At 61.2% G+C, this 26,942-nt stretch overlaps 1 protein-coding gene across 4 annotated transcripts in view; it reads left to right on the top strand.

Annotated features, from left to right (window-relative positions):
* Positions 1-7,590: 7,590 nt before the first annotated feature.
* The window catches only part of TMPRSS6 (transmembrane serine protease 6), a 41,835-nt gene continuing 22,483 nt past the window's right edge, over positions 7,591-26,942 (top strand). For 2 of the 4 annotated variants that reach the window (XM_058741375.1, XM_058741378.1), the window contains exons 1-8: positions 7,591-7,791; positions 13,347-13,543; positions 17,246-17,379; positions 18,580-18,647; positions 19,154-19,338; positions 19,617-19,658; positions 23,848-24,052; positions 25,895-26,031. In XM_058741375.1, the coding sequence (XP_058597358.1) occupies positions 13,348-13,543; positions 17,246-17,379; positions 18,580-18,647; positions 19,154-19,338; positions 19,617-19,658; positions 23,848-24,052; positions 25,895-26,031 (967 nt within the window). In that variant the 5' untranslated portion in view covers positions 7,591-7,791; position 13,347. The other 2 variants (XM_058741376.1, XM_058741377.1) reach the window with 2 other exon arrangements.

Below are 26,942 nucleotides of genomic sequence, written 5' to 3' on the forward strand. Positions count from 1 at the left end.
TTCCTTCCACAGTGGAAGGTCTTATCTTCCCAGGCCCGATTTTCCAGGCAGGGGTGGGGGCTGGAAAGCAGAGAGGGGCCAATTAGCAGACATGCCCAGGGAACATGCCCAGGGTCCCCACCGTGGTCTGATGAGAAGTTTGAGCTGGTGGTGAGCAGAAATGAGGGGCCACCTTACACCAGATGGACTGATGGGGCCGAAGCCACCATGTGACATGTCCTGGGTGGGTCAGAGTCTGTGCCTCTGGGGACGGGGCAAGGAGGAAGCAGCTGGTAGGGGCAGGAAGGGCGAGGCAGAGACAGGCCTGCCTGGGTCAGATCGCAGGGAGAGGAGCGGCACCAGCTGGGACGCAGGCGGCCGAGAGCCCCGGGAGACCTGTCAGGTGCGGAGCGGGAAGCAGGAGGCAGCCGGGCAGACTGGGGGATCAGAGAAAAGGAGGGAGAGGTGGGCAGGCCTTCCAGCCTCTCAGACCTCCAATTTCTCGAACTATATTTGTTCCTCACCTCCCCAGTCCATCTGGTATCCCTGCTCTCTCCCCGCTTCCCAGATCCCACCCCAAGCAACTTCCAGCGTCCATGGCCACCGAGCAAATTACGGAGGAAACAGTCCATCCTGGGGTGAATACCTACCCCTGCCCTCTCAATTACTGGCATCCTGGATGACTTCAGAAAAGATTAAGAGGCACATTTGGCCACTGCTTACCAAGCGTTACCCTCATCGCCTGAAAAGACCCAGCAAAGCAGGTGTTTTGTCCCCCATTTTGCAGATTAGGAAACTGAGGCTCAGGGAAGTTTAAAAGTTTAAAAGTTCCCGGCAACGGATTAAAAAGTGACAACAGCAGCCCCCTTTTCACGATTGTAATTGTAGTTGAGACCGTCCCCACCCTTGTGAGGCGGCAGCATCGCCTTGAGCTCGGGTCCCTGCTCAGCCTCCTCCTTGGTCCGCCTGTCCCCTGCCACCTGCTTCTCTAATTCTTCCACGTCCTCGACCAACTGTATCCCAAACCAGCTGAAGGGTGGCTGAGCTTCTCTGGCTACAGCCCCGTGCAACTGGTCCCTCTCCCTCCCCAATTCAGGAGACTGGTCCAGAAGCTTCCCATGCAGCCCATTTCCAATAAAGGCTCAGGTTCCGCAGAGGAGGGTGTGGCTGTCCCTCTACTCCTCTCTGTGTTCTCCACGGTCGCTCCCCCACCCAGGGCTGGGGACTCTGCAGAAGGACAGTAGCCAGCCTCCTCTCTGTGGCCCAGCGCGTGGCACGAGGCCAGGTGCACAGAGGAAGATGATGCGTCTCCCGCCAGCTCCTCCCTCCCTCTGCGTCCTGGCTTCCTGGAATTGTAGACGGGGAACCTCTCCCCCCAACCTGTATCTCTCTCCCCACTCAGAACTTCCGGCCTTGCTTTCCCACAGCCCTTCGCCACCCACCCACCCCGCCGGGCCCTGTGATGGGAGCCTCGAGTGTGTCATATCATGGTGGTGGAAAATGTCTCTGAACAAGCCAGCCAAGGGGATGTCCCAGCTGTCACAGTGGCCAGGCCCAGGCACCCGTGCTGAGCTAAGTTTAATCAACAACCCAACCGCTTACCCCCCAACCCCCAACAACAGTGGCCTTGAGATAGGAGAACGCAGGGGTGAGGGCCCAGGGTTCCGGCGCACCACACCCCCCTCCTGCCCCACCCCCCCAGCCAAACTCCCTGGGGGACGTGTGCCGTCCTCTCAGAACCTCTTGTCCTCCCCTGTGACGCGGAACTCAGAAACTCCGTCATTCCTGTTTCACTGGATGGCTGAGAGACTGGGTAAGACAGATGTGCACGCACTTGAGAATCAGTGAAAAAAAACTTGCCCGGGTGAGTGCTAAAGTCCTCCCGGTTCAAATCCTTGCGTCCCTGCGTTCTAGCTGTGTGGCCTTGGGCAAGTCACTGGCCACTCCGTGCCTTGGTCATCTCAGCCCTAAAATGGGCCCAGAGGGGCGCCTGGGGGGCTCAGTCGGTTAAGCGGCCGACTCCGGCTCAGGTCACGATCTCGCGGTCCGTGAGTTCGAGCCCCGCGTCGGGCTCTGGGCTGACAGCTCAGAGCCTGGAGCCCGTTTCAGATTCTGTGTCTCCCTCTCTCTGACCCTCCCCTGTTCATGCTCTGTCTCTCTCTGTCTCAAAAATAAATAAACATTAAAAAAAATTAAAAATAAATAAATAAATAAAATGGGCTCAGAATAGTACCTCGTTCTTTCCCTCATGGTGTTGTTGTGGAGACCAAGTGAGTTAATAACATCGTGTGCTTAGCACAGAGGCTCAGGCGTGCTAAGTGCTTAATGAAGGCAGCTCTTGAAGGGACACTAAAGGATCCTCGCAGGCCCTTGTCCCCACCGCTGTCCCTCCCAGCGCCTGCCACAGGGTGTTCATTGAGTGAATGTGCGTATTGCTGGATGGGTGAGAGAAGGAAGGAAGGGAAGGAGGGAAGGACACACAAGGTCCAAGAACCTGAACTTGTATATAAACTGGAACCAACGTGGACGGCAGAAAGGACAGAGCCCACAGGCCGTCACGACCACATCTGGGTTGACAGCTGCCCTGATGACACAAGGCATCCAGAGGAGAGAGGCACTCGGAGGGGGCGGGGGACCCGAGCCAGCGCTGGCTGCTTCCTCCAAGGCAGCCAGAAAGCCGCTCCTTGGAGAAGCTTCTATGCCTCCAGCCTTTGGATCTAGGCCCTCAAACCAAACTGCCTGCAGGGGAGGAGCCCTGGCTGTGACAGCATTTTGAGAACCAGAAAAAACGTACACGTATCTGTTGAAACTTGGACTTCTGTGTGCCTTGGAAGTTTTTTATTGCCTGATGGTTTTTAGTCTTAAAAACTTATCTTTGGGCAGAGCCCTGGGAAGAGCACAGGACTGGGAAGCAGGTAAGCTGGGTTCCAGTCCCAGGCCTGCTGGTGACCTCCCCCCACCAGCGTGTTCCGGGACCCCCCGCCGCCAGGAGGGACCGCACAGTGGAGGAGGGCAGGCTGGGTGATGCATGAGGAGTTTCCATTCTGTGTCCCTGACTGTGGCCTCAACCCCCGAACCCCTGATCAGAAGCCACTCCCCTGACCTCTGGCTGGGAAAATGTCAAGGGGCCAGGCCAGAACCTTCTGAGTCCTCCTCTAACTGTGCCTGCAGACAGAGGCCAGAGGCCAGAGGCCAGGACCCAGAGCTGGGACAGAAGGGGTGAGGGGCCCCAAGGGGGAGGGACACAGACACAGAAGGGGGGTGGTCACTGGGGGAATCTGACATCAGGGGGGTCCTGGGGTTGAATCCCAGCACTTCCCGGCTGTGTGATGTTGACAGGTGACATCTGCACTTTGTCACCTGCAAAATGGAGTGAAATGGCCATTTTTCTTCTGTTTGGGGGGGGGGGGGGATGAGGCCAGCCCATGTCTGGTTAACTGTATCACAAAGTCACAGAGTTTTGTTTTTTTGTTTTTTGTTTTTTTTTTTTAACATTTCTTCATCTTTGAGAGACAGAGAGAGACACAGCATGAGCAGGGGAGGGGCAGAGAGAGGGAGACACAGACTCCGAAGCGGGCTCCAGGCTCCGAGCCGTCAGCACGGAGCCCGACGCAGGGCTCGAACTCACGGACTGCGAGATCATGACCCGAGCCGGAGTCGGACGCTTAACCTACTGAGCCACCCGGGCGCCCCACAAAACCGCAGAGCCTTAGGGCCTCCATGAGGGTACCGGAAGCCCTTACGAGCCTCGAATCCCTCTATAGGCGAGGGAAGTAGGGTCACTGAGGCAGTGATTCCTGAGAGGTCTCACACTTGAGTCGATGACAGGCCATCCTGATGGATTCTCATTCCTAAGGAGTGTCCCTAAGTGCTGCTGAGGGCCTCGTTCTCTGCCTGCTGCTGAGAGAACAGTCTGGCATCTGTCGCACTCTCTGTCTTCCCCCGGCTGAGCTGCGTCCCTCAAGGACCGGGACTGAGCCTTGTTTGTTTCTGCGGCCCTGGGGCCCAGCACAGGCCGGCACCCTGTTGGTGCTGACACGAGTGAGTTGCTCTACGTTCACCGTGTGCTGGGCAGAGGTGACAGAGGTGGCCTCCGGGGCCCCTACCGGGGCAGCCCCTAAAGGCTTGGTCAAGGCAACTGGAAAGATGTGCGCAGCTCACGGAGCTTCCTTTCCTCCCAGCCGTGAGACGGCTCCCAGAGGCCACAAGGAGGGGGAAGTGACAGGTTACATCTGTGTTTGTGAGGGGGCAGACCAAGGCAGGAGTAGCAGCTCAGGCGTGCAGAGGGAACGTGCTTCTGAAGCAGGGAGGGCGCCCGGGTGGCCCCGTCGGTTCGGCGTCCGACTCCGGCTCAGGTCATGATCTCGCGGTCCGCGAGTTCGAGCCCCGCGTCGGGCTCCGTGCTGACGGCTCGGAGCCTGGAGCCCGCTTCGGAGTCTGCGTCTCCCACTCTCTCTGCCCCTCCCCTGCTCACGCTCTGCCTCTCTCTCTCAAAAGTAAAATAAAAGAAATGCTTTTTAATTAAAAAAAAAAAAGAAAAAGAAGCGACTTGAGGACTCAGGGTCACTTGGACCTTTGGAACAGTAGTCCGCGGCATTGCCGATAAACAGCCTGTTCCCACCCCTCTCCCCCTGCCCGGCAGGGGTTGACCTTGTGTCCCCTAAAAGATATGTCGCAGTCCTAACTCCTGATAGCTATGAATGTGACCTTCTTTGGAGACAGGGCTCTTCACAGATGTACATCAGATGAGGTCATCATGTGGGTCCTGATCCAGCACGCCTGGCGTCCTTATAAGAAAGAAGGGATCCAGAGACAGACACATGACATGCGACAATGGAGGCGGAGATTGAATGAATGCCAAGGATGACCAACAACCTCTAACGCTGGGAAGAGGCAGGAAGCATCCTCCCTTAGAGCCTTCGGAGGGAGCTTAGTCCTGCCGACACGTTGATCACGAACTTCTAGCCTCCCGAGCGGTGAGAGAATAAATTTCTGTCGTTCGACACCACTCCATCGGCCGTACCTTATTAGGACAGTTCTAGAAAATGAAGACACCGCCTTGGAGCCTAGGGGAGCTCGGTCGTCCCCATTGCCTGTCTAGACAGTATCTGGGTGGCACACAAGGGGCCCGCCCCCGCGGCCCCCACCGCAGCCCCTGGACCTCAGAAATGCCAAGGGTTGCTAGCCATGCCCAAAAGCTAGGACGAGGCAGGGAAGGAATCTTCCCTAGAGTCTCCAGAGAGAGCCTAGACCTCTGACGCTTGATCTTGACCTCCAGAACGGTGATAGAATGCATTTTCTGTTGTTTCCAGCCCCGGGGACGGTAATTCTTCGTGGCAGCCCAGAAAAATGACACCGCTCCCAACAAAGGGATCGGGCCAGAGCCCCTGAGACGGGCGGTGGGACCCGGGGCAAGTCAGCCTCTCGTCCCCGGAACCTCCGTCTCCTCCTCAGCTGAGCAGAGTCACAGATTCCCACTCCCGAGCCTGGACTTGAGGCATCACCGGGAGGGGCCCAGCTCGCGGCCCAGAGCTCAAAACACCCACCGGATCGTCATCGAAAGAAATGACAGTAACCATCATTTGCTCGCTCGGCGAGCGTGTGTGTGTCCCGTGAGCCCGGCTGGGATCCAGCGGGGTCAGGACAGACCAAGCCTTTGTCTTCATGGGGTTCCTAGCAGGCCCCACGCTGTCAGCACAGAGCCCGACGCGGGGCTTGAACCCACGGACCGTGAGATCATGACCTGAGTCGGAGTCGGACGCTCAGCCGACTGAGCCACCCGGGCGCCCCTGCCCGTCCGCACCTCTAATTTCACTCCCACCTCGGATGAAAAGAAAGGCCTCCCGTGTAGAGGGCACAGCACCCGCGAATTCTACCCCCTTCCATGTTCCCGAGTCCAGATGATTCTTTATCATCTCCCTTCCATAGCTGACGACCTGGGCAGGTGACATGACTCGCCAGGTCACTAAGAGGTAGAGCTAGGACTCCAGTCAGGTTCTCGAACTCTCCAACGTCTGGCTGGATCCTCGGCACCTGAGTGTGGTGGGCCCACTGAGGTCTGTCCCTCCCTGTCCTGATGGATCAAGCCTGCCGTGTCCCCTGGCCTCCAAGCATCACTGGCCAGGCCTCCAGGTGGCTTCTCCGTCCCTAGAGACCAAGGGGACCCAGTGTGAACGTGAAATGCAGATACCCTGGGAACACTGAGGCTCTTATCCCGTCTGTGTGGGACTGTGTCCCCCTGCCACGGGACAAGGGTGTCCAGGGCACATGGCTGCCCTGTGGACCGAGAGGACTCCGGGGCAGGCTGTCCCCCGCCCGTGGTGGCTCTCTGAGCTCTTGGGGAGTTGACATCCTTGCACTTTTGCTTTCAAACGCCCCGCTCAGCAATTTGCTGCCCCCCCAACCCCCCAGTCCCAGCCCCTCCCCATGGGCTGTGGCCAATCAATGGCCGGGTGGCCGCCAAGTACAGAGGATGCCGATTGAACGAGGCCTGCTTTTCAGACCGTCCGGCTACGGTCTGGGGCCACCTTGCCTTCTGAGCGACAGGATGCGGCTCAGACGCAAGTCTCTGTCTCTCCACCCCGCGCCCGCCCGAGAACCCCCTTCCCCTCGGAAAGTTTGCAGCGGGGGGGGGGGGGGGGGGCAGGAGGAGGGGAAGAGGGGAGGCTGGAGGGAGGAGGGAAGGTTTCCCGGGGGCTGCGGTGACAGGAGGTGGAGCAAGGCTGGGGGTTTCAGTCCCAGGGTCCCGGCGGGGGCAGGGAAGGTGCCCCCCACCCCCCACCCCCCACCCCCAGCCAGAGTTCCCAGCCAGCCCCCTGCAGCCAGTGCGCGGTGTAGAGCTGTGCCCTTCACCCCGACCCTCCTCACTCACACCTCCCCCTCCTTGCGACACGGCTTCTTCGGACTCCACTCGGGTCAGCCCCTCCGCGTCTGCCTGGCCATCGTGACTTCAGTGTTAACGGCCACATCACACAACACACACATCACAAAGCAGGTGAGATGAATTGCGATAAGTTGTTGTTTAACCCAATACAGCCGTCGTGTAATCAATGTGGAAACTTCTCACTGAGGTGTCGGACATTCTTTGTTCGCCCTGAGGCTTGGATCTCACCACCAGCGCGTCTCAGGTCGACTGGCCGCACCTCAGGGGCTCAGGGGCCACCTGTGGCCAGTGGCCGCCTCAATGGAGAGCACCCCTCTATAGAATCAGGGAGGAGTTGAAATCATGTCCAGCTGAACGGAAAGTAGCATCAGACCCCGCTTTCCCCCTTTCTGTCCCCGGACCACAGGGGCCCAGCCTCCTGCTCTCTCTCGGGCCACTGGCTCCTCCAGTGTCCCCAGTCTAGGTAAGGAGACCCGCACGAGCCCCTGCCCCCGCCGCCTAGGCCTCTGCACAGCCCCCCATCCTCAGTCCCTTCCTCCCCCCCAACCTCATGCTCTAGGGGACCGGGGGCTGTAACCAGGCAGGAACGTCACCAGGCAACAGGCCTCAGGGGAGAGCTCGGATCTCCTGCACCTGCCCGCCAGCCTCCGGGGTGCCCACGGGGCGGGGTGGGGTGGGGCGGGCGCTGCCTGTCTCCTGCCTCTGGCCTGTTTACCTGGGCTCAGTCACCGTGCTGACCTGAACCCGGCAGAAGGCCCATGGAGCCTGGGGCCACAGGCCACAGGGGACAAGGGCCAGACAGCCCGGCCATGGCTCTGGGCCATTGATCCAGCCCAGGCTGGCTGGTGGGGGTAGGGAGACCTTGGCCTGGACAAACAGAGGCTCTGGGGCCTGCGTGCAGGCCCGGCACCCACCTGCTACTCCCAGAGGTAAGCGGGGGCCTCCAGGACGGGGGACCAGGATCTAAGAATGGCCCGGTGACAGTGTCCGTTCTGAGAGCCAGGCCTGGCTCTCTGGGGCTGGAGCCTCCGGCCCTGCTCTGAGAACAGGTCTTCAGGGCCCCGTCGGCCAGACAGCAACTGGGTAAGCAGAGGGCGAGGGGTCCCCAGAGCCGGGGTGGGGGCGAGACGGGGCAGAGTGAGGCCAGGTATATGGGCAGGCACGGGGGCAGTGGGGACACTGCGGGCTCCGGGGGCTGGGAGGCCTGGGTTCCGGTGGGGCCGGTGGACCCTGGGCCAGGGACTGGGCGGAGGAGGGGCCCCGTTTGCTAGGCCGAGCTCCCCACCCACACTCCGCAACACTGGATGTGCCCTGCTCTCTACCTACGCACCCACCTGGGCTCTCGGGTGTGGGAGACGGGCCCCAAGCCTCACGCTGCGCCGAACGGGGGAACCTTAGGTCCCAGGCCCGGAGCTGCATGCAGCCGGCTCTGTGCGTGTGTGCGCGTGTGTGAAGTTTGAGGAATGCACCCGTGAGTTTGTGTGTCACAGACGGATGTGTGTGTACCTGAACGTGTGTCCACCTGTGTGATCTGTGTGTGGGTTTATCACATATTTATACCGTATTCGCGTGCGTGTGGAAGGGACTTTCACGCGCTCCCCCCACCCTCGGGCACACGCCACGTGGCTCGTAGCAGGGATCTGCTCCAGGCCCGGGTCCTCCTCGCTGGAAGGTGCCTTCCATGGCTCTAGATGAGATTTCTGGTCTGTTCCTCCCCGCTCTGCCCTGCAGTGGCTCAGTGACCTTGGGCAAGTCGTTTTCTCTCCCCGTACTTCATTTCCCCCAACTATTAGATAGAGATAACAAAGCAGAACACTCCAGGCTGCTGGAGGCTGAGATACAATGTGATTCACAACATGGTCCAGTAAAGGGCTGGCAGGCAGGGGGGTGGCCCGGCCCTGCCCCCCCCCCCCCCCCCGGGGAGCTCAGCTTCCGGTGGGCCGACTGAGGACGCTCCGATGGTCAGGGAGAGCTGGAGGGCAGAGGGGCAGGTGCCAGGGAAGGGGCCAGGTGCTCAGATCAGAGAAGAAGCCAGTGTCAGTTGGGGCACACCCAGCCCTCCTTTCAGGGGCTCACCCTCAGGGGACAGAGAATGTCCCAAGGTGAACTGTGCGTTGATGGGGGAGGCCCGGGATGCTCCAGAGAAGCAGCCACCCCTCATGAGGCACCCTGGGAGAACTGCCAAGAGGAGGTGGGAGGCGCACAGGGGTCAGCTGGGCGCTGGCCAAGTCAGAGGAGGGCAGCCCAGGCAGAGGGAAAGCCAGGTGACGAGCAAAAACTTTCAGGGTTCCCGAAATGACCCAAGTGACGCTTTTCATGCAGAGCGAGCTCAGGGCCCTTGACCTGTATACCTCTTCTAGCATCTTTGTTGTTAGAACTGATGGCCGAGAAGTCCAGCGTCAAGGGGAAAAAGAAAGCAGAGAGAAAGGAAGGCAGGAGAAGTCGGCCGGGCCACGCGTGCCCAAAGCGCCCTCCAGCTATCGGGAAGGAGCTGGGATCCCAGCATTCCCTCGCTTGACGACAATTACTGGGGGGTCGAGCTCTGCCCTGGGAGCAGGGCACACAGCGGTGGGCAGAATAAAGCCCCTGTCCCGGTGCCGCTTTCAGCCAGAGAGGAGACAGACAAAGGACACTCAGCATCATGCAGTGTAGGTCACCAGAAGGGCTGTGAAGACATTCGAGCAAAAGACCTGGAGGGCGAGGAGCAGTTTTTGGGGCGAACTGAAGGAAAAGCGTTCCTGGCAGAGGAAACAGCATGTGCAAAGGCCCTGAGGTGCCGCGTACTTGATAGTGGAAGGTCTGGCAAGGAGCTGGGTGTGGCTGCAGCAGAGGGTGGGAGAGGACAGAAAGACACTCCAGGGCCATGTCCCATAGGCTCTTGTGGGCTGTGATCTGGGCTTCGGGCTCTGCTGTAGGTGGAGGAGAGCGATGTGAGGCCCACGAGTGGGGCCCACGGTGAAAAGCCCGCTCTGGCGGTTGTGTGGGAATTCGCTAGTGGCGGTGACCACACAGCTGGCTACTACAGGAGTCAAGGTGACGGATGATACTGACCTGGATGACGGTGGGAGCCCTAGAGGTTCCAGGAAGGGGCCGGGTTCTAGAAGCAGCTGGAGGGTAGAACCACAGACCCTTCTGAACGACTGAACCCTGGAAGCAACCAGGGAGGGGGGCACTGTATCATAGTAAAAGACAGGAGTCGTGGGTCATCTTCCCAGCTGTCACTTGTCACACCTGCCCATCTCCTGCTGGGCTGTCAGCCCCAAGAGGACGGGAGACAGGGCTCATATTCACCAGCGCGCGTCCCCCCCTTCCCCGTGCCCAGTGCAGAGCCCGACACCAAGCAGGTGCCCGACAAAAATGGAGTGGTTTGGGGGCACCTGGGTGGCCCAGTCGGTTAAGCGTCCAATTTCGGCTCAGGTCACGATCTCACAGTGTGTGGGTTCGAGCCCCACATCAGGCTCTGTGCTGACAGCTCAGGGCCTGGAGCCCGCTTCCCATTCTGTGTCCCCCTCTCTCTCTGCCCCTCCCCAGCTCATGCTCTGTCTCTCAAAAAATGAATACAGGTTAAAAAAAAATTTTTTTTTAAATGGAGTCGTTCAGGGGGACACGGCAGGCAAGCCCCAGGTTCCGCCTCCTGGAGGCAGCAAGATATAGGAGAGAGCACCGTACCAGGGGTCTGGAGACCTGGGGGCTCTCACCATTCATTTTCTCATTCACGTAGCAGGGCCTGTGGGTTCTGCGGGGAAGCAGGGGTGAGGAGGACGCGGGCCCGTCTCTCCTGTGGGGGGAAGAGACGAAGCCAAAAGCCAGGCATCTTGGGGATCTGACCGCCCAGGAGAGGAGGCGGCCTACTACCCAGGGCCTGGGGACCCATCGCCAGGCTGGTGGCCTTGCACGGGGCCTTTAGGGATCCCTGCAGTCCTCAGATGGAGGGCGTGGCTGCACAAAGGTGTGGCTTTGTGGGCCTGCGGGGCGATGTGCAGGATGGGAGTTAGGGTTACGGGAGAAGGTGGGCATGGAGGGTCTTGGGCGCTGCAGCAAGGGTTCGGAGGTGGCCACGAGGGCGTTCTGAGCAGGCGAGCGGTTGGAGGTGGGCAGGGAGTGCTGCCCGGTGACAGTGTGACGGCACGTTGGAGGAGACGGGAGATGGGGACCCCAGGGAGGAGTCCTCCCAGGGAGGAGTCTGCCCCAGGAGCCCAGGTGGGAGGCGATGGGGAGGTCCCGATGAATTGCCCCCCCCCCCTTTCAACTTGGGCTGGATCCAACTTGGGCCAATCTTACCTTGGGTTTCTGCCCAGTGGCTTTGCTAATACTGGGCTCCTCTGTGATGCTCACTGTCCCCCCCCAGATGTGAGTGAGGGACACTTAGGAAGAAGTTGAAATCCGTGGAGTGAAGGTCTGGTCTCGGGGGTGGGGAGAAGGGAGGGGAGGCCTGCTGAGCATCCCACCCTGGACTGCTCCCCTAGGCGCCTCCCCTAATAGACCTCTGACCTTCTCCGGGCCTCGTCTCCCCCCACCCCCGCCTCGGTACCCCGATGATGCGTGAGCCAGCAGAGCATAGGGGTCGGGGCGCTACTCTGCTTGGGTTTATTTACAGTCTGGTTCTGTTGCTCTAACCAACTGTGAGACCCCGGCCAAGCCGCTCAACCTCACCTCTGTGCCCCCAAGTCCCCATGGCAGTGCGAGAAATCCCGCAATAGCTCCTTGGTGATCCAGGCTCAAGAGTATATAACCAGGGGTGTGGCCGCCTCTGGCAGAAGCCGTGGACCTGGGCCGAGAGAGGACCAGGACCCGGCCCGTCACCTGGGCTCTCCTCGAGTCAGCCTGTCGGGACGGCCAGTTTGTCACCAGGGTTGCTGCGGACGCTTTGGGAGGCGGGTGAGGCTGCCCCGACCTTCGCAGGATGTGCACCGGCCATCCTCGGCTGCGGCCCCGTGGGTACTGATGGCTTCTGGAAGAGCCTCAGCTCGGCTGAGGGTTGCCAACAGTCCCTCCTCCCTTGCACTCCGGGGGGGGGGGGGCGGCGGGACACTGTAAGGGTCACTGTGGCTGGGAGCCAGAGACTTAACAATGCCAAGAGGAGCAACGGGGAGCAGGGACGCAGGGAGGAGGGCCAGGAGGCCCCTTGAATCCAGTCGGGAGAGCTTCGAGCTTCGCTGGGGAGCCCCATTTTTCAGAAAACCCACCGTATGAAAACCTAAGACGCAGCCCCAAGGAAAGCCCTCCCACCCCCTCATACACACCTGGGGATGTATTTTAAAGCCACAGTGGCATTTATGGATGCAGTGAGACACTTCTCGAGGGTCCAGCATCCTGACCCTGCCGGTGGGTGGATGGCTAAAGGGCCTTCTCTGAAAAGCCAAATAACATCCAGAAGTTTCCTTGGAGGTTCCGAAGATACAGCCGCAGACCCAGGGCACTGAGAGTGGCAACATCCGGTTGTGATTAAGTCATGATCTGTTAATGAACAGCTCATTTACAGGAAGCAGCCCAGGGTCCTGGCAGGAGCGGGGAGACAGAACCTACCCCCCCACCCCCCGCCCACCCCCGGGCTTGATCCCCACCTTCCTGCTGTGTGACCCTGGGCCAGTGTGGCTTAGCCTCTAGGGCGTCGGGTTTTTCATCTGTCAAACGGGGCTGATCGCGAGTGACAGATCCTCAAACCGCATTGGGAAAATGAGCCTAGGAAAATCCCGGACTGAGCTGTTGCTGTAATGCTCTGGCCGTCGGTTTCCTCCTCTGCCCAATGGGTGCGGAACCTCGAACGGTGTTTGGAGGTTTGAGCCAGACACGTAAAGTGTCCACACAGCGCGGGCCCGAGGAAGGGGAACGCAGAGGGACAACGAGCCCCACGCCCCTGGGTGAGCACATGAAATGAAAAGCGTTCCCGAGACGCTCGATGAAATTTAGTTTGTGCCTCCTCTGGCCCCAAGACCCTCTCGGCTGGGGGGCGGAGACCAGAGGGGACGCACTTCTGGAAGGGCAGGGGTCTGGCCCAGCATTATACTGGCTCAGGGGCTGCCGGGGGAGGGTTTACGGGAATGGAAGGCAGCGGTATTTCGGGACGCTGTGCCACGGAGAACCGAGAGGAAGGAAATCGCCTGAGCGGACAGAAGGCCAAGGGCGCGAGGAGCTGGTTGATAGAAATTTGCACTCCGGGCACTCCGGCTGCGGGTACCATCGCGGGGCGGTGGGGGGCTTGGGAACCGAAGCCCCTCTCTGTCCTCGGACCCCAGAGAGGCCGGTGCGGCCGCAAAGGTGGCGTTTCCAGAGCCCGACTGAGTCCAGTTCTGCTTGCCCTCTGGAGCGAGCGGCCCCAAGACCCTAGGAGGTGGCTCGTGCCCTCTCTCAATCACCGCCTTCCAGAGTCGCGGACTTCCCATCCCAAAGGCAGGGCTGCTGTCTTCCGTGCACCCTTGGTATTGGGCAAAATCTCCTTTGCCGACGCCGGGTCGTTTCCAACCCGGGTCTGTTTCTCCACCAGGATGCCCATGGCCGAGGCCCCCCAGGCAGCTGGCGGACAGGGCGATGGAGGTGATGGCGAGGAGGCAGAGCCGGAGGGGATGTTCAAGGCCCCCAAGGACTCCGAGAGAAAAGTCCGGGACTACCTCCGCCTGGCGCCCCTGTGGCTGGCCCTTGTCGTGCTGGCTTCGGTGGGGGTCCTGCTCTGGTATTTCCTAGGTAACCTGTGGGCCCGTCTGGGAGAGGCGCCTGGGGAGGACTTGGGATGGCCGTCGGGGGCGTACCAGGAGAGACCGGAAGTCCAGGCTCGGGGAATGCGGAGTTCACTGCGTGAACGTGGGCAAGGCACTTCTTCTCTGAGTCTTTCTGCCATCCCGTGAGATGGGAGAGCTCCTGCACCTATGTTCTAGGTCCCGGGCTCAGGTCAAGGGCAAGTTCCTTGCTGGAGTCAAGCGCCCCCAGCTCCCTCCAGCGGGGGAAGGCGTATTCTCACAGCACCCAATTCCCGTGAACCGACAAGCAGGAGTGTAAACATTGCCTCCACTTGCCTGAAGTCCTCCTGGGTTGCCCCTGGGCTCAGAGCCAGTTGGCTCTGCGGGAGGAGGCCCAGCGGCACAGGAGGTACCTGGCACCTGGGGTGGGGACCACAGCTCTGTCGCCTCTGGGTCTCCAGGACCCAGCATGAGTGGGGATGAAGGGGAGGGAGACACAGGACTCAGACGCCCGGGGGAGTGTCCTTGCACAGAGATGGCTTTCACACCCCAGCTCGGGCACGCTTACAATTCAACACACGGGGAAGGGGGATCTGGAGTGTCCAGAGCAGGCGGCCAGAGGACGCTGGCCTTGGTCTGAAGTTTCGCTTCCCCCTCTGGTATCACAGCCCTCAACTGGTCCCCGGGAGACCCAGGAGCAATGGGCCCATGTTCTTGGGTCCATCTGTCTATCCTTCCATTCATTCATTCACGCATGCATGGCTTCATTCATTCATTCATCCACTCACTCCCTTATTCAGTACCAAGCACTTTCTGTGCCCCAGGCTCTGTGCCAGGCTCTGAAGATAGCCCCCTGCCCTCACCAGAAAGCACGGCATGGGCTAGGGCAGAGGAAGGTGACCGGCCAAGGAACCAGAGTGGAGACAATGCACCTTGCCCAAGCGATCAGAGACTTCCCATAAACACTCTGCGGAAGTTAGATAGTCTCCTCACTGGCTGAGTCTCATGGTGAATGTCAGGCCCTGTGAAGGGAACGGGGACCCACTACGGAGCAGGCATCAGAGACATCAGCCTAGGCCCAGCTCCAGCGGGCGTCGGGGTAGGGATTGTCTGGAGCCGGCCCCTGGGCCATGCTGTTAGGAAGCCTAGGCCTGATGCACCTGCTGGCCATGACTTAGACTGAATCCGCTCAGAGCCAAGTGATGCAGGCAGGCCGGGGGGTGGGGGTGGAAGCTGTGTGCATTTCACCACTGGCAGGAACCCAGTACCCCAAATAGCACAGAGCTGCCGAGGCCTCGGGATGATTAGTCTTCGGGGTAAACTGCGGTGTCGGGCTGGAGGGCCAGGAACCCAAGGGCCAATCGGCTTTCTTTGAGGAGTCTAACTGCTCCTGATTCTGCTCTGGGAGTACATTCACCCCTCGGGGAGGGGCTGCTCCCTGGGGCTGAGGACCCAGCGGGGGGGGGGGGGTGCTCCAAAGCCCCCAAAGGGATTTAAGGGTAAAAGGAGGCACTTCCAGGAGCTATTTGAAGGATTCTTCCCGCCCAGGCTCACGCTGTGCTCCGGGTGCTGGGCGAGGCGAAGAATCTAGAAGGGGAGACAGACAGGGGGCCTACTGGAGCAGGAGAAGCCCAAAGTGACAAGCCAATGACTGGTTAAGTGGCAGTCGGACTCTAGAAAGGGGCCCGGGGGAGAGGAGAGGCAGGGGTAGGGGCTGGCTCCCCAGGCGGGCAGGTCCTGGGCCCTGGGGTGCCTCCTACTTACACTGGGGGCCCTCATGACTGCCCAGCTCTGTCTTCCTCCTACTTACCCTCCCCTGCTCTCCTGGGTGACCGTTCATGCTTTCTTCTTCCCAGCACCAAACCCCGCGGGCACCCCCCCCCCATTTCTCTGCTCCCCCCCTTTGCAGCAAACTCCTCGAAAGACCCATCTCTACTTCTGCACCCCCCGCCTCTCCGGTACCTTCTCCAATCTGGCTCCCCGCCCCCCGCCCCCAACAGCGCTTGCCAAAGTCACCAGTCATCACGTCGCTATATCCAACGTCCGGCCCTCTGTCCGCCTTGCACCTGAGCCACCGGCAGCATCTGACCAGGCCCCTCACTCCCTCCTCCTCGAAACCCTCTCCTCACGTGGCTTCCAGGGCGCCCCACGTTTCCTTTTCCCCCAGCTCACACTGTTTGCTTCTCCCGCGTGTCCTTCGCTGGTCGAGGGCTCCCCTTCTCCCTAGTCCACCTTCTTCTTTCAGGGTCTCATCCGGTGCCCCTGGCCTTAAATGTCCTTTATACCCGGGTGACTCCCAAATCCATCCAGCCTGGGCCCCTCTGTCGCCGGGGCTTGCCCTCCACCAGGATGCCTAAGGGCATCTCGGACCGCAGCCCACGGCTCTCCCTCGTTTCCTCTGGACCCGCACCCCCCCAGCCCACTCAGTGGCCATCCCGACCCTCCAGCCGTGCCCCCCTTTGCCCCCCTCTTTTATACCCCGGCCCCAATTAGCCAGCAGGCCTGGTCGCCCCTCGCCTGGCCACTGTCACTGGACGACTGTAGGAGACCCCCTCCCCTGACGGCCGCAGGGCTCCCTGCTTCCGCCCTTGTCCCCTTACAGCCCGTTCACACAACACCAGGGGGACCGATTTAGAAAGCAGATCAAAGCACCTAACCTCTCCCCTTTTTTTTTTATTTTTTTTTTTATTTTTTATTTATTTATTTATTTAAAAAAAATTTTTTTTTCAACGTTTTTTATTTATTTTTGGGACAGAGAGAGACAGAGCATGAACAGGGAAGGGGCAGAGAGAGAGGGAGACACAGAATCGGAAACAGGCTCCAGGCTCCGAGCCATCAACCCAGAGCCTGACGCGGGGCTCGAACTCACGGACCGCGAGATCGTGACCTGGTTGAAGTCGGACGCTTAACCGACTGTGCCACCCAGGCGCCCCGACCTAACCTCTCCCCTTAAACCTCCCCCGGCTCCCACCTCATGGTAAAACCCAAGTCCCCCCCCCCCCCGTCCCTCCCCCCTCCCATCTCTTCCTACTCTCCCCTCCTTCCCTCCTTGTGTTCCTCAAGTACACCACATGAGCTCCTGCCTCAGGACCTTTGGGCTTGCTGGTCCCTCTGCCTGGATTAATCCTGTAGATTAACATCCGCCTTCTTCCCTGGCCGCCAGGTCGCGGCCTGCCCTCACCCCTGATCTCCGAGGCACTGACGCCTCTAACTGCTCGTTTATTGTCTGCCTTTCTGGCTCAACAAACCATTAAGGGCAGGGTGTTGTTTTCTTCACTGTTATACCACGAGCGCGAACACAGTAGGGTTCTCAAGTACCATTTGCTGACTGAGTGAATAAACGAATGGACGGGGCTAGAGACCCAGGGCTGTGACTCCGGCGAGGGGAAGGATGCACGGAGGCGCTAACCCGCAAACCTGACCTTCTCGGCCACGCGGGTCCCCTGGCTTTCGTGTGGTCTGCATCCTGGACCGATTCTTGTGTCCGAGCTTCTGCCTGGGAGCCTTCGGGACCTCCCGTCTATGGGCTTCTTTCCTCCCTGTCGCCGAACAGACCGGACGACGCGACGGCCACGGCAATGGTGATGACGGCGGAGGGGCCTTGGAGGCCCGGGATGCCGGCCGCTGAGCTAAGGGTTTGGGTGGCAGGAGAAGGCGTCGGGGAGACCGGAGGCTCCCTCGGCTGACCTTGTTGGTTCTTCCCGGGCAGGGTACAAGGCGGAGGTCACGGTCAACCAGGTGTACTCGGGGAGCCTCCGCGTGCTCAATCGCCACTTCTCCCAGGACCTCGCCCGCCGGGAGTCCAGTGCCTTCCGCGGCGAAGCGGCCAAAGCCCAGAGGATGGTAAGGAAAGGGCTGCAGGGAAGGGAGGGAACGGACGAGGGGTGGGGAGGGACTCAGAGGGCCCCGGTCAGGCCGAGCCCACCGGTCAGTCGCTTCAGAGCCCTCGCTGGGAGCCGGGTCCTCTTCCAGGCACGACGGGAGGGGAACGGAGGACGGGGGGTGGGAAAGTCAGTGGACTCGGGAGTGAAACGCACTTGGGTTAAGTCCCGATGGTCACTTCCCAGCAGCCTCACCTTGGGGGAGGTCAGGGTCGGGCAGGGGTGCTGTCCGGGCCCACCCACATCCCCTCCCCTCCAGGGCGATGGTTTCCTGCCCTGGGGATGGTCTCGGGCTGCCCGTACGTCCTACCCTCCGGCTGTGGGATGGCACCCCACCCGGGAGGGCAGGCCGGAAGTGCTGAGGAGCAGTGCTTCCTGGGAGTAACCTTCAGCCACGACACAGGGCGCGGGTAGATAAGTACCCCAGCTCCCTTGGCCTTGGTGAGGCGCCAGCTCTGAGGATGCCCCCACCGCCTCCCAGGGCTCCGTGTTGGACAGTGCCTCAGCTGCCCACGGCCCTGTCCTCCTTCACAGCCGCACTGGCCGTCCCCCTGCTGGCCTGTCCTCCTCGCCCCCCCCCTCCCGGTGCTCTCCAGAATCACCCCCAAAGAAGCCACTCTCCCCACACCCTTGTCCCGGGGCTTGCTTCTGGGGGACCCGCCCGAGGCTCTCTTTCCTCCTCTGTAGCGCGGATAATCCAGAGGGGCGCGGGGTCGAAAGGGGATGGTGGGGACGTTGTTCAAGGTGTCCGAGATGCTCTGCAAATGCACCTCCTGCCGTCGGCGCCGGGCTGCGAACACGCGCGCAAACCGACCAGCTCAGCCCCCGTGGCTGGTGGCTGGGGGGCAGTGAGGACCCAACTCGGGAGCCGAACGGGGCTCTCCGGAGTGGAGGGGCGACTTTTGACGAGGAGGGACGGAAGCCATCGGTGGTCTGGCGTAGGCGACAGCGTTGAGGGGCAAGGCCTAGGTATGGGGGGAGGGGAAAGGAACGGGGGTCAAGTTTGTTTTCCGCCGCTCGTCCGCTGGGTGACCTCGGGCAAGCCTCTCCACCCCGTGGGTTCCTGTCAAGCAGGCCCACCGACAAGGGCAAAGGACACGCGCAGGTGGGAGGGGGTTTCCGCAGAGGGTCCCCAGGGTGCTGCTGTCTCCTCTCCTTTTAGCTCAAGGAGCTCATTGCTAGCACCCGCCTGGGGCCTTACTACAACTCCAGCTCAGTCTATTCGTTTGGGTGAGTCGTCGCGGGCCCCACCCCCAGCCCTCACTAGAACCTGAGACTCAGAGACAAGGAGGGGGTGCTGGCGGCTTCCGATGCGATGGCCTTGTTTTTAAAAATGGGGACACCCAGACATGGGCCTTCCCTTCGCGGAGCTCGGTTTCCTCACCTGTAGAATGGGCACAAGGCCGCGGTGGGGCTCACGCCAGACCGTGGCTGTGCGGCGCGCGTACGCCGCACGGGAGTCGGGGTGGCGGGAGTCGGGGTGGCCCAGCTGTCCCGTGAATGTCCGGCTCCGGCCGGTGGCACACCCCTGAACCCCGCCCGCGCGCGGCCGGGAGGTAGAGAGCGCCTCGCTCCGGGTTTGTCGGGAGGAGGTTTCCACGTGAAGGGGGAGGACAGCGCGGGGGGGGGGGGGGGTGGGGGGGTGGGGAGTGGGCACGAGCCACGCTTGGCTGTCTCCCCCACCGGAGCCGGATTTCGGGCCCCTTCCCACCCGCCTCGCCTTCTGCCTGCCTTAGGGAGGGGCCTCTCACCTGCTTCTTCTGGTTCATCCTCCAAATCCCCGAGCACCGCCGGCCGATGCTGAGCCCCGAGGTGGTGCGGGCGTTGCTGGCGGAGGAGATACAGTCCACGGCCAACGGCTCGGCCCCCGCCCCCTACAGGGCCGACTACGAGGTGGACCCCGAGGGCCTGGTGATCCTGGGTCAGTACTGGGGAGGGGGGGTGTGGGGCGGGCCGGTGAGGGCTCCGCAGGCCTGGATGCTCTCAGGGTGGGGGTGGGGTGGTCTCCGAGCGGACCCCCCCCCCCCCCTCCCCCCAGGAGCCAGGACCACTGCGGGGCGGTAGGGGGTCGGCACTCAGGGTCAATCTCAGGCAGGCTGGCTCTGATGGTGGCCGCAATTTTTACTTGCACTTTTTAATTTCGTTTTATTTATTTACCTTTGGTCTTTGTTGATTTGTCTGTTCGTTTCCTTTTAACAGAGGCCAGCGTGAAAGACATAGTTGCCCTGAACGCCACGCTGGGTACGCGCCTGGGGTTTTTCTTTCCCCTCCGCTTCGTTTTGAGTCGCTGTTGCTCTTGGCTTTGGTCGAGTGTCGGGGGGCCGCGTGGCTTCCGGTGGGTGCGGGGAGCAGTGGCCTGGAGGGACCCGGGGGGGCTGCCGTGGTGGGCTTGGTGATGAGTCCCGAGCGAGGCTTGGGCCCGCAGGGGACGGGAGGGATGGTGCCCGCGTGTGTGCGTGCGTGCGTGCGCGTGCGTGTGCGCGCGCGCGCGTTGCCTGTGCGGGGTGTCGGAGTGAGTAGCCGGGTTAATTGCACGTAAACGTGACTCTCCTTTTTTTTATCGCCAAACTCCCAAGCTACGGTTTCCACTAATGGTAGAAAATACTCCTGCCAATTCCAAGCGTTATCAGCCGCTTTGCATTTAAACCTTGGTCTCTTGGAGATCTTTCTGTCACGTTCAAGGATACTCCCTTCACATTTTCCTTCCGCTTCTTAGCCAGGCTCATCTGCCCTGTCTTCCTCCCCCACTCCCATGCCCTGTTGCCAGAGTCGCTTTGCTTTTCTCCAAGAGGCTCCGTAGTCCTCCTCCTGCACCCTGGGAACAAAGTACCAGCAGGGCCACCATGCCAAACAGCGCCAGGCGGCACTGTCCACGTCGGAGTCTGCGTGACTGGAGACTCCTGCGGTTGTGCAGTGCACAACCTGTGCTGCTGTGCCCTGTGGTTCCCGAGCAGAAGCTCCTAAATTCCCAGCTCCTTCTTACATTACCTAGAGTGTCTACCCAGAGCTGAGGCCAGGCTGAGGGCATCAGCCCCCTCTCAGTGGGGCAGGCAGGGTTGAAATCATCGTCATACCCTCTCTTATCTTCTGGCCGGTCAAATGCTCACTTCTTCGGGGGATGGAGGTGATGAGGTCAAAGTGCGACTTCCAAGTAGCTGCAATCACGGTTCTCGAAAACTATAGTGAGCACACATCAAAGATGTATTTAACTTCTTAACGAGGGGACCAGTAGAATATTGCAAAACTGGTTCAAAGGAGAATGTGAAGGACGGACGGATGGAGGGATCGATCGATCGATCTCCCTCTGTAGCTCCCTATCATCTTCCTCTGCACCGGTACTCACACCGCCGTGACCCTTGGTCTTGGATGGGCTTCTCTGCCACCCTTGCCTGAGCTGGCTGTCCACGCGTCCTCAGTTTCTGGCGGTTCCTTCGTAATTATCTTTATTTGGTTCAGTGCACGTCTGGAGTCCCTGCTCCCCGACAGCACGGTGTCTAATGGGGTGAGGATGACAATTCAAACCCTTCGTACAGGCTTTTTCGAGCATTTCCCCCATGCCAGGCCCCATGCCTGCTCTGGGGACATCAGATGACCGTGTCCTCACCCCTGCCCTCAGAGGAGCTCTGAGCCCAGGAGAGAGACAGACAAATAAACGGAATCTCATAACACCAAGTGCCAGCGCCAGAGCAGAGGTCCCAGGGGCGGCGGAAGGGGGGGGATCGTTCCACCCTGGGGGCGGAGGGACACCAGGGGCCACAATCCAAAGCAGAAGAAGGGACCCTGCCTCTAGAGGGACGGAAAAGTTGCTCCTGCCCGGGAGGGCGGGGGGTCCTGGATGCCTTCATGGGGGGGGGGGGGGGAGGTAGGCAGCAGACTCAGGCGTGGGAGATGGGTAGGGGTCTGTCAGGCTGCGAAGAGGAAGGGACACTCTGGGCAGAGGGAACAGTGTGAGCAAAGGCCAGGCAAGGAGAATGCATGTTCGTTTACTCTCTCCCAATGACTGGAGGTGACAGGGTTCCCAAACATATTTCTGATGATCAACAGAGACCAGCAGATACTTCTCTACTTAATAAGCCTCAAAAAAAAGTGGGGGGGGGGGGTGTGCCTGGGTGGCTCAGTCGGTTAAGCATCCGACTTCGGCTCAGGTCGTGATCTCACGGTCCGTGAGCTCGAGCCCCACGTCGGGCTCTGGGTGGACGGCTCGGAGCCTGGAGTCTGCTTTGGATTCTGTGTCTCCCTCTCTCTGCCCCGTCCCCGCTCGTGCTCTATCTCTCTCTGCCTCTCCAAAACAAAGAAAACTAATTAAAAAAGAGAGAAATTATTAAAATGGCAAAAGCAAAACCTCAACTTGGGGCAAGATTTGAAGAAAAGAGACTACCAGGAAGAGCCAGGCGGCCTTCCCCAGGTGCTGGCTCAGGCAGATCAGAGGCCCTGTCTCTTCCCTGTCACTGGTGCCCCGTCCCCCCCCTCCCCGCACCCCTCCTCCCCCCCGCCTCTCCCCCGAGGAAATCAACTCCCCGGACGAGGGGGTTGAGGCAACAGTATCTGAGCAAAGCATCCTCCCCTCCGTTCCCTTACTGGTGCTCAGAACCCCCCAGAGAAGGAGGTGGGAAATGGGCGACCATAGCGTGCGTTCGCCAAAACGGAGTGGCGAAGCGACCGAGTCACGCGGCTGATGAGAAGGTGGCGCTGGGACTGCAGGGCAGGGGGCGAGCCCCTCACCCACCAGGCTGCCTCCCACCTACCGGGGCGCCTCCCCTCATCCCTGCTGCTCCCCGGGCTACCCTAGCGTGAGGCTTCGAGGAGGGACTCGGGCTCCAGGGGAGAAACTGTTTGTTGGCTGCTGGTCCCTGGGGCCTGAATCAAACACACAGTAGGGCCCCCACCGACCGTGCCGAGGGAGTGAGCGCAGGAAGATGCTAGAACGATGCAGGGGGGCCTGCCGCGCACGTCCTGACATTGCCCGCAAGGCTCATGGATTCAGTCAGGCGGCAGGTGCAGCGGGGTGCGGACGCAGGAGGGGAGCCCGTGAGGGAGAAGGGGCTGCAGAGTGAGGGCAGCCGGGAGGGACTGGCTGTGTCTGAGCCTCCAGCGGGGAGGGGGGGGGGGGTGGCCGGCTGGAGGCTGACAAGTCACAGGGCTCTCTGCCCCAGCTCCCCCTTCTCCCCCTCCCCCCACTCACCTAGGGAACCCTCGCCCCGCGTACGGAGCACCTGCTTTGTGCCAGGCCCCGTGGTGGGCGCGCAAACGCACATCAGCCCTAAGCATGTGACAAGGCCTGCAGGGCGGTGTCGTGGCCCCCATCCGGCCCGGGTCTGTAAAGGGGGACGCTGACAGCAACTGCTTCACGGGGCTGTTAAGTGAGGTGGTGAGTGGAGGGCGCTTAGCCGCCCTCCCCGCAGCCCTGCATCAAATGCTTAATCAGTGCGATCTGTGTCCTCATCATTAGCTCGAGGCCACTTTCTCGACCCAGCGCTGCCTCTCGGCCCCACCGGAGCGCGCGCCCTTCTCTCCACCTGAAATGAAACCCTCACCCTAGTCCCCCCTTTTTGCAAAAAAATTTTTTTAGAAGTTCATTAGTGCGAGACAGCGCATGAGCGGGGGAGGGGCAGACACAGACTCGGAAGCGGGCTCCAGGCGGGCTCCGAGCTGTTCGCTCAGAGCCCGACGCGGGGCTCGAACTCGCGAACCGCGAGATCACGAGATCGCGACCTGAGCTGAAGTCGGACACTTAACCGACAGAGCCCCCCGGGAGCCCCTCGCCCTTCTCCCCTTATTGCACAGCCACCTTGCAGGTCGCTCGGCCTCCTCGAAGCCGCTCCCAGCAGTCAGAGGGGTCTGTGATCCGAGACCCGCCACGCCCCAGCGCTGCCTAACCTTCCATGGCTCCCCGTGGCCACGGGGGAAAGGGTCTCCGCTCCAGGGCGTGATCTGGGCCCTGCCTCCCTTCTCCGGCTTGCTCTCTTGCCTCAAAGTCCCCTGGCCCCCTCTGGCCACCGGCCGTTTGTTCGCGCTGTGACCCTGCCTCCCCCCACCCCCCCACCCCCACCCCAGGTCTCCCCAGCCCTACAGCCGGCTGGGCTTAGAGCCCTCGCTTCCTGAGCTGTTACTTACTGCTGGGCTCTGTATTTGTCCTTGCTGTTCTTGGTGCTCCCAGGCGGTGACCGGACCTTTCTCTGGCACTCGCCGGGCACGGAGAGGTCAGTGAGCGCTTAAGCGAATGAACGAATGGACCCATGAGTGAATGCGTGGATGGGGAGAGATGGGAACCAGCAGGGAGACAGAAAGAAGGGACATGGCACATCTGGGCTGATCCCCATCCAGCTGCTGTCCCCGGGCCACCCCCGCCCAGGTGAGGACCGGCTGGCCCCCCGGGGTCTCTCCTCCTGGCTAACAGGGGTCAGGGGGCCTGTGCCTCTCCCTCCTCCAGGCTGCTACCGCTACAGCTACGTGGGCCAGGGCCAGGTCCAACGGCTGAAGGGGCCCGACCACCTGGTCTCCAGCTGCCTGTGGCACCTGCAGGGCCCCAAGGATCTCATGCTCAAACTGCGGCTCGAGTGGACGCTGGCCGAGTGCCGGGACCGGCTGGCCATGTACGACGTGGCCGGGCCCCTGGAGAGGAGGCTCATCACCTCGTGAGTCCTGGGAAGGGGGCGGTGATGTGGGGGCCAAATCGCACCCCGTTCCGAGATCAGGGGCTGTGTGACCCTGCTCCTCGGCGTGTGGTCTCTGAGAGGCAGCGGGGCTAGCCCACGGAGAAAGGAAAAAGAGGCTGAAAGGGGCTGCGTCTTGTGGGCCGTCCCCTTTCCCTCCCTGAGCCTCGGTTTCCCCACCTGTAACAAAGCGGTTGTACGAGATGACCCCGAACCTCAGCTCGACAGGGCTTGTCAGGATGCTTCAGAGTCTGGCAGCCCCAGACCTCCCCCACCCACACACCCTCTGGTGCTTCTCAGGGGTGTGTCCTAAGGCAAGTCACTTTGCCTCTCTGAGCCTCAGTTTCCTCACTTGTAAAATGGGGGCAGAATCACGCCCACCTTGCCGGGTTATTGCGAGGATTTAATCAGTGCCACGCTTCTCACACATCGTAATGCTATCCATTATTGCTACGTGTTCAGTGTATCCATCAAATATCCAGTAACTGCTGTCCGTTACTACTCTCGTTGTATATAGTCTAGTGGGATTGGGTCACGAGGGGCATTGAATGCCAGGAGCAGTTTGAGCTGTAACACTTGGTAAGTGGCCCCCACTTACCAGCCCCCCCCCAAAAGTTCTTGAGCAGAGGAGCGGGGCTTTAGGACATCGGATAGGATGACGAGGGCAGGAAGCAGGCAAGTGGCGGTGGGGGTGGTGGGGGGAGACCACGAGGGGGCTGGAAATGGCCTCGGCCTCCAGGAGATGTGGCCACCTCCGCAGCGTGGGGGAGGGGCTCTGTGAGCCCAGGTGTCACGTGGCTCTGTGACAGGTAGAGGGGCTCGGCTGGGAGGGCAGGGGGGTGCCCCAGGCTGCTGCCTCCTCTGTCTCGCTCGGGCTGGCCCAGCTTCCAGGCGGGAGTGGGGGCGAGAGCCGCGTGTTCAGATCAAGGGCAATCCTGGAGGCTGGGCAGGGCCGAGGTTCTCTCCCAGATCCCTCCCCTCCCCCCCTCCCCGGGCCTCTCTGAATATCCTGGCTCTGAGGCGGCACACTCATTTGCGACACCGCCCCCCACATGGTGACCTCAATCTGGGGTGTGCGTGGGCTGGGTTCCTGGAGGGCTCTGGGAAGGCGGAGAAGTCAGACACCATCTGATTTCCAGCCCCGATGAGGGTGGGGACACTTGCGGGCTTCCCCTGGGGCTTCTTCAAGCCCTACCCCCCACACGGCCTGCCCAGAGGGAGGGGACCCGGCTCGGCCTCGCCCCTGCCCGCTGTGGTACCCAGGCAGCTCGGACATCCCACCTCAGAGCCTTGCAGTCTCCAATGATGGGTCGGATAAGGTCAGGGGGTCCCCAGACTTGCACCCCAGAGCCGTGAGAGGGTCTTGCGCGGTGATAAAGAGGACAGAGCAGGAGGGTCCCCGCCCTACTTGAACCCCGTGGTTTGTCTTATGGGTTTCACACCCTGGGAGACGGCGACACATTTTTGTCTCTGCTGCTAAGCAGATAAAAGAAAAGAACCCCCAACGTTAAAGGCTGAGGCGCCCACTACAGGTGACCTCGGGCCCCTCAACCCTGAAACCTGGGCTCCCTGCGGGGTACCGGCCAGGCACTCAGAGGTCACAGGGCTTCTGAGGGGACAGGGGCTGAGGGACGGGAGGCAACCTCCTGGCCTCTCTCACCTGAGGAGCTGGCCTGACCCTCACAGGGCCTCCAGTCGGCCTCCTGGGCCAGAGAGGGTCAGAAACCTGCCCAAGGACACACAGCAGGCTGGCCACAGCTGTGCTGCTCTTAGACCGCCCTCCCGGGCCCCTCCCGCCCCAGTCACCTTTCTCTGTCCTTCCAGGGTCTACGGCTGCAGTCGCCAGGAGCCCGTGGTGGAAGTCCTGGCATCCGGCGCCGTCATGGCTGTGGTCTGGAAGAAAGGCCTGCACAGCTACTACGACCCCTTTGTACTCTCGGTGCAGCCTGTGGCCTTCCAGGGTGAGGGGTCGGGTCCCTAGGGATGGGGGTGGGTGGGGCATTGCTGTGAGAAACCCAGGGCACAGGCCAGCAGGACTTTCACCTTCCTGTTGGAGTTGGGAGTGGGACGGGGGCAGAGGGAAGGTTCTGGAAGCTCCTCTGCTCTCCACCCTCCTGTGCCCTCGGCTCCTCTCTTCTGTCCTCTATTCTCACTCCATTTCCCTACCTTTCACCTGGCTCTCCGGCCCTCCCTGTCCCTGTCCCCCGTCTCCCTCATTCTCTCTCCCGCCCTCTTTCTGTTTATTGTCTGTTCTGTCCCCACCCTGGACCTGTGTCTCCTCTCCAGGCTCCTCCCCTGGCCCTTTCCGCTCCCCCCCACCCCGGCCGCCCCCCTCCCGCCCCTGCACCTGCCTGAGGCTAGAGGGTGGGTCTGTGGTCAGGAGGCCCCGAGAACCTCAGATTCACCCCCAGACCACCCTCGCATACCTAGGGTGAGCCCCACATCTCTCTGGAGAAGGCGTTCAGCTCAGGGAGAGCTATCCACACCATTTCCGGGAAGGGCTCCCCAGGCTGCCCGCGGGTCTCCCCGCTGTCCTCCTGCTCTGGATCTCCCTCGCTGACACCCCCTTTCCCAGGAAGAGCTCACCCTGCCCTTCGTGTCCTGGCTGTCGTTAGGCCTGGATCAGCGAGGCCCCTCTAGTTTCTGGAGCAGGTGGAAGAGAGGGTTGGAGACAGGAGACCACGAGACGCTGCCCCCACCTCTCCTGGCAGTCTGCCTCTTCCCGCCCCTGGTGTTGGCCCCAGAGGTCTCCTGGCAGTGACCCAGGTCCCCAGCGGCCCCGGCTGGGTTCCGGCAGCCCTGTGGGGGGTGCCTGGGGCCGAGGAGCTGCCGGAGCCCGCGCTGGTTCCAGGGAGTCACTGACATAGCTCAG

The sequence above is a fragment of the Neofelis nebulosa genome, chromosome 8, assembly GCF_028018385.1.
Source record: "Neofelis nebulosa isolate mNeoNeb1 chromosome 8, mNeoNeb1.pri, whole genome shotgun sequence".
Classification (NCBI taxonomy): domain Eukaryota; kingdom Metazoa; phylum Chordata; class Mammalia; order Carnivora; family Felidae; genus Neofelis; species Neofelis nebulosa.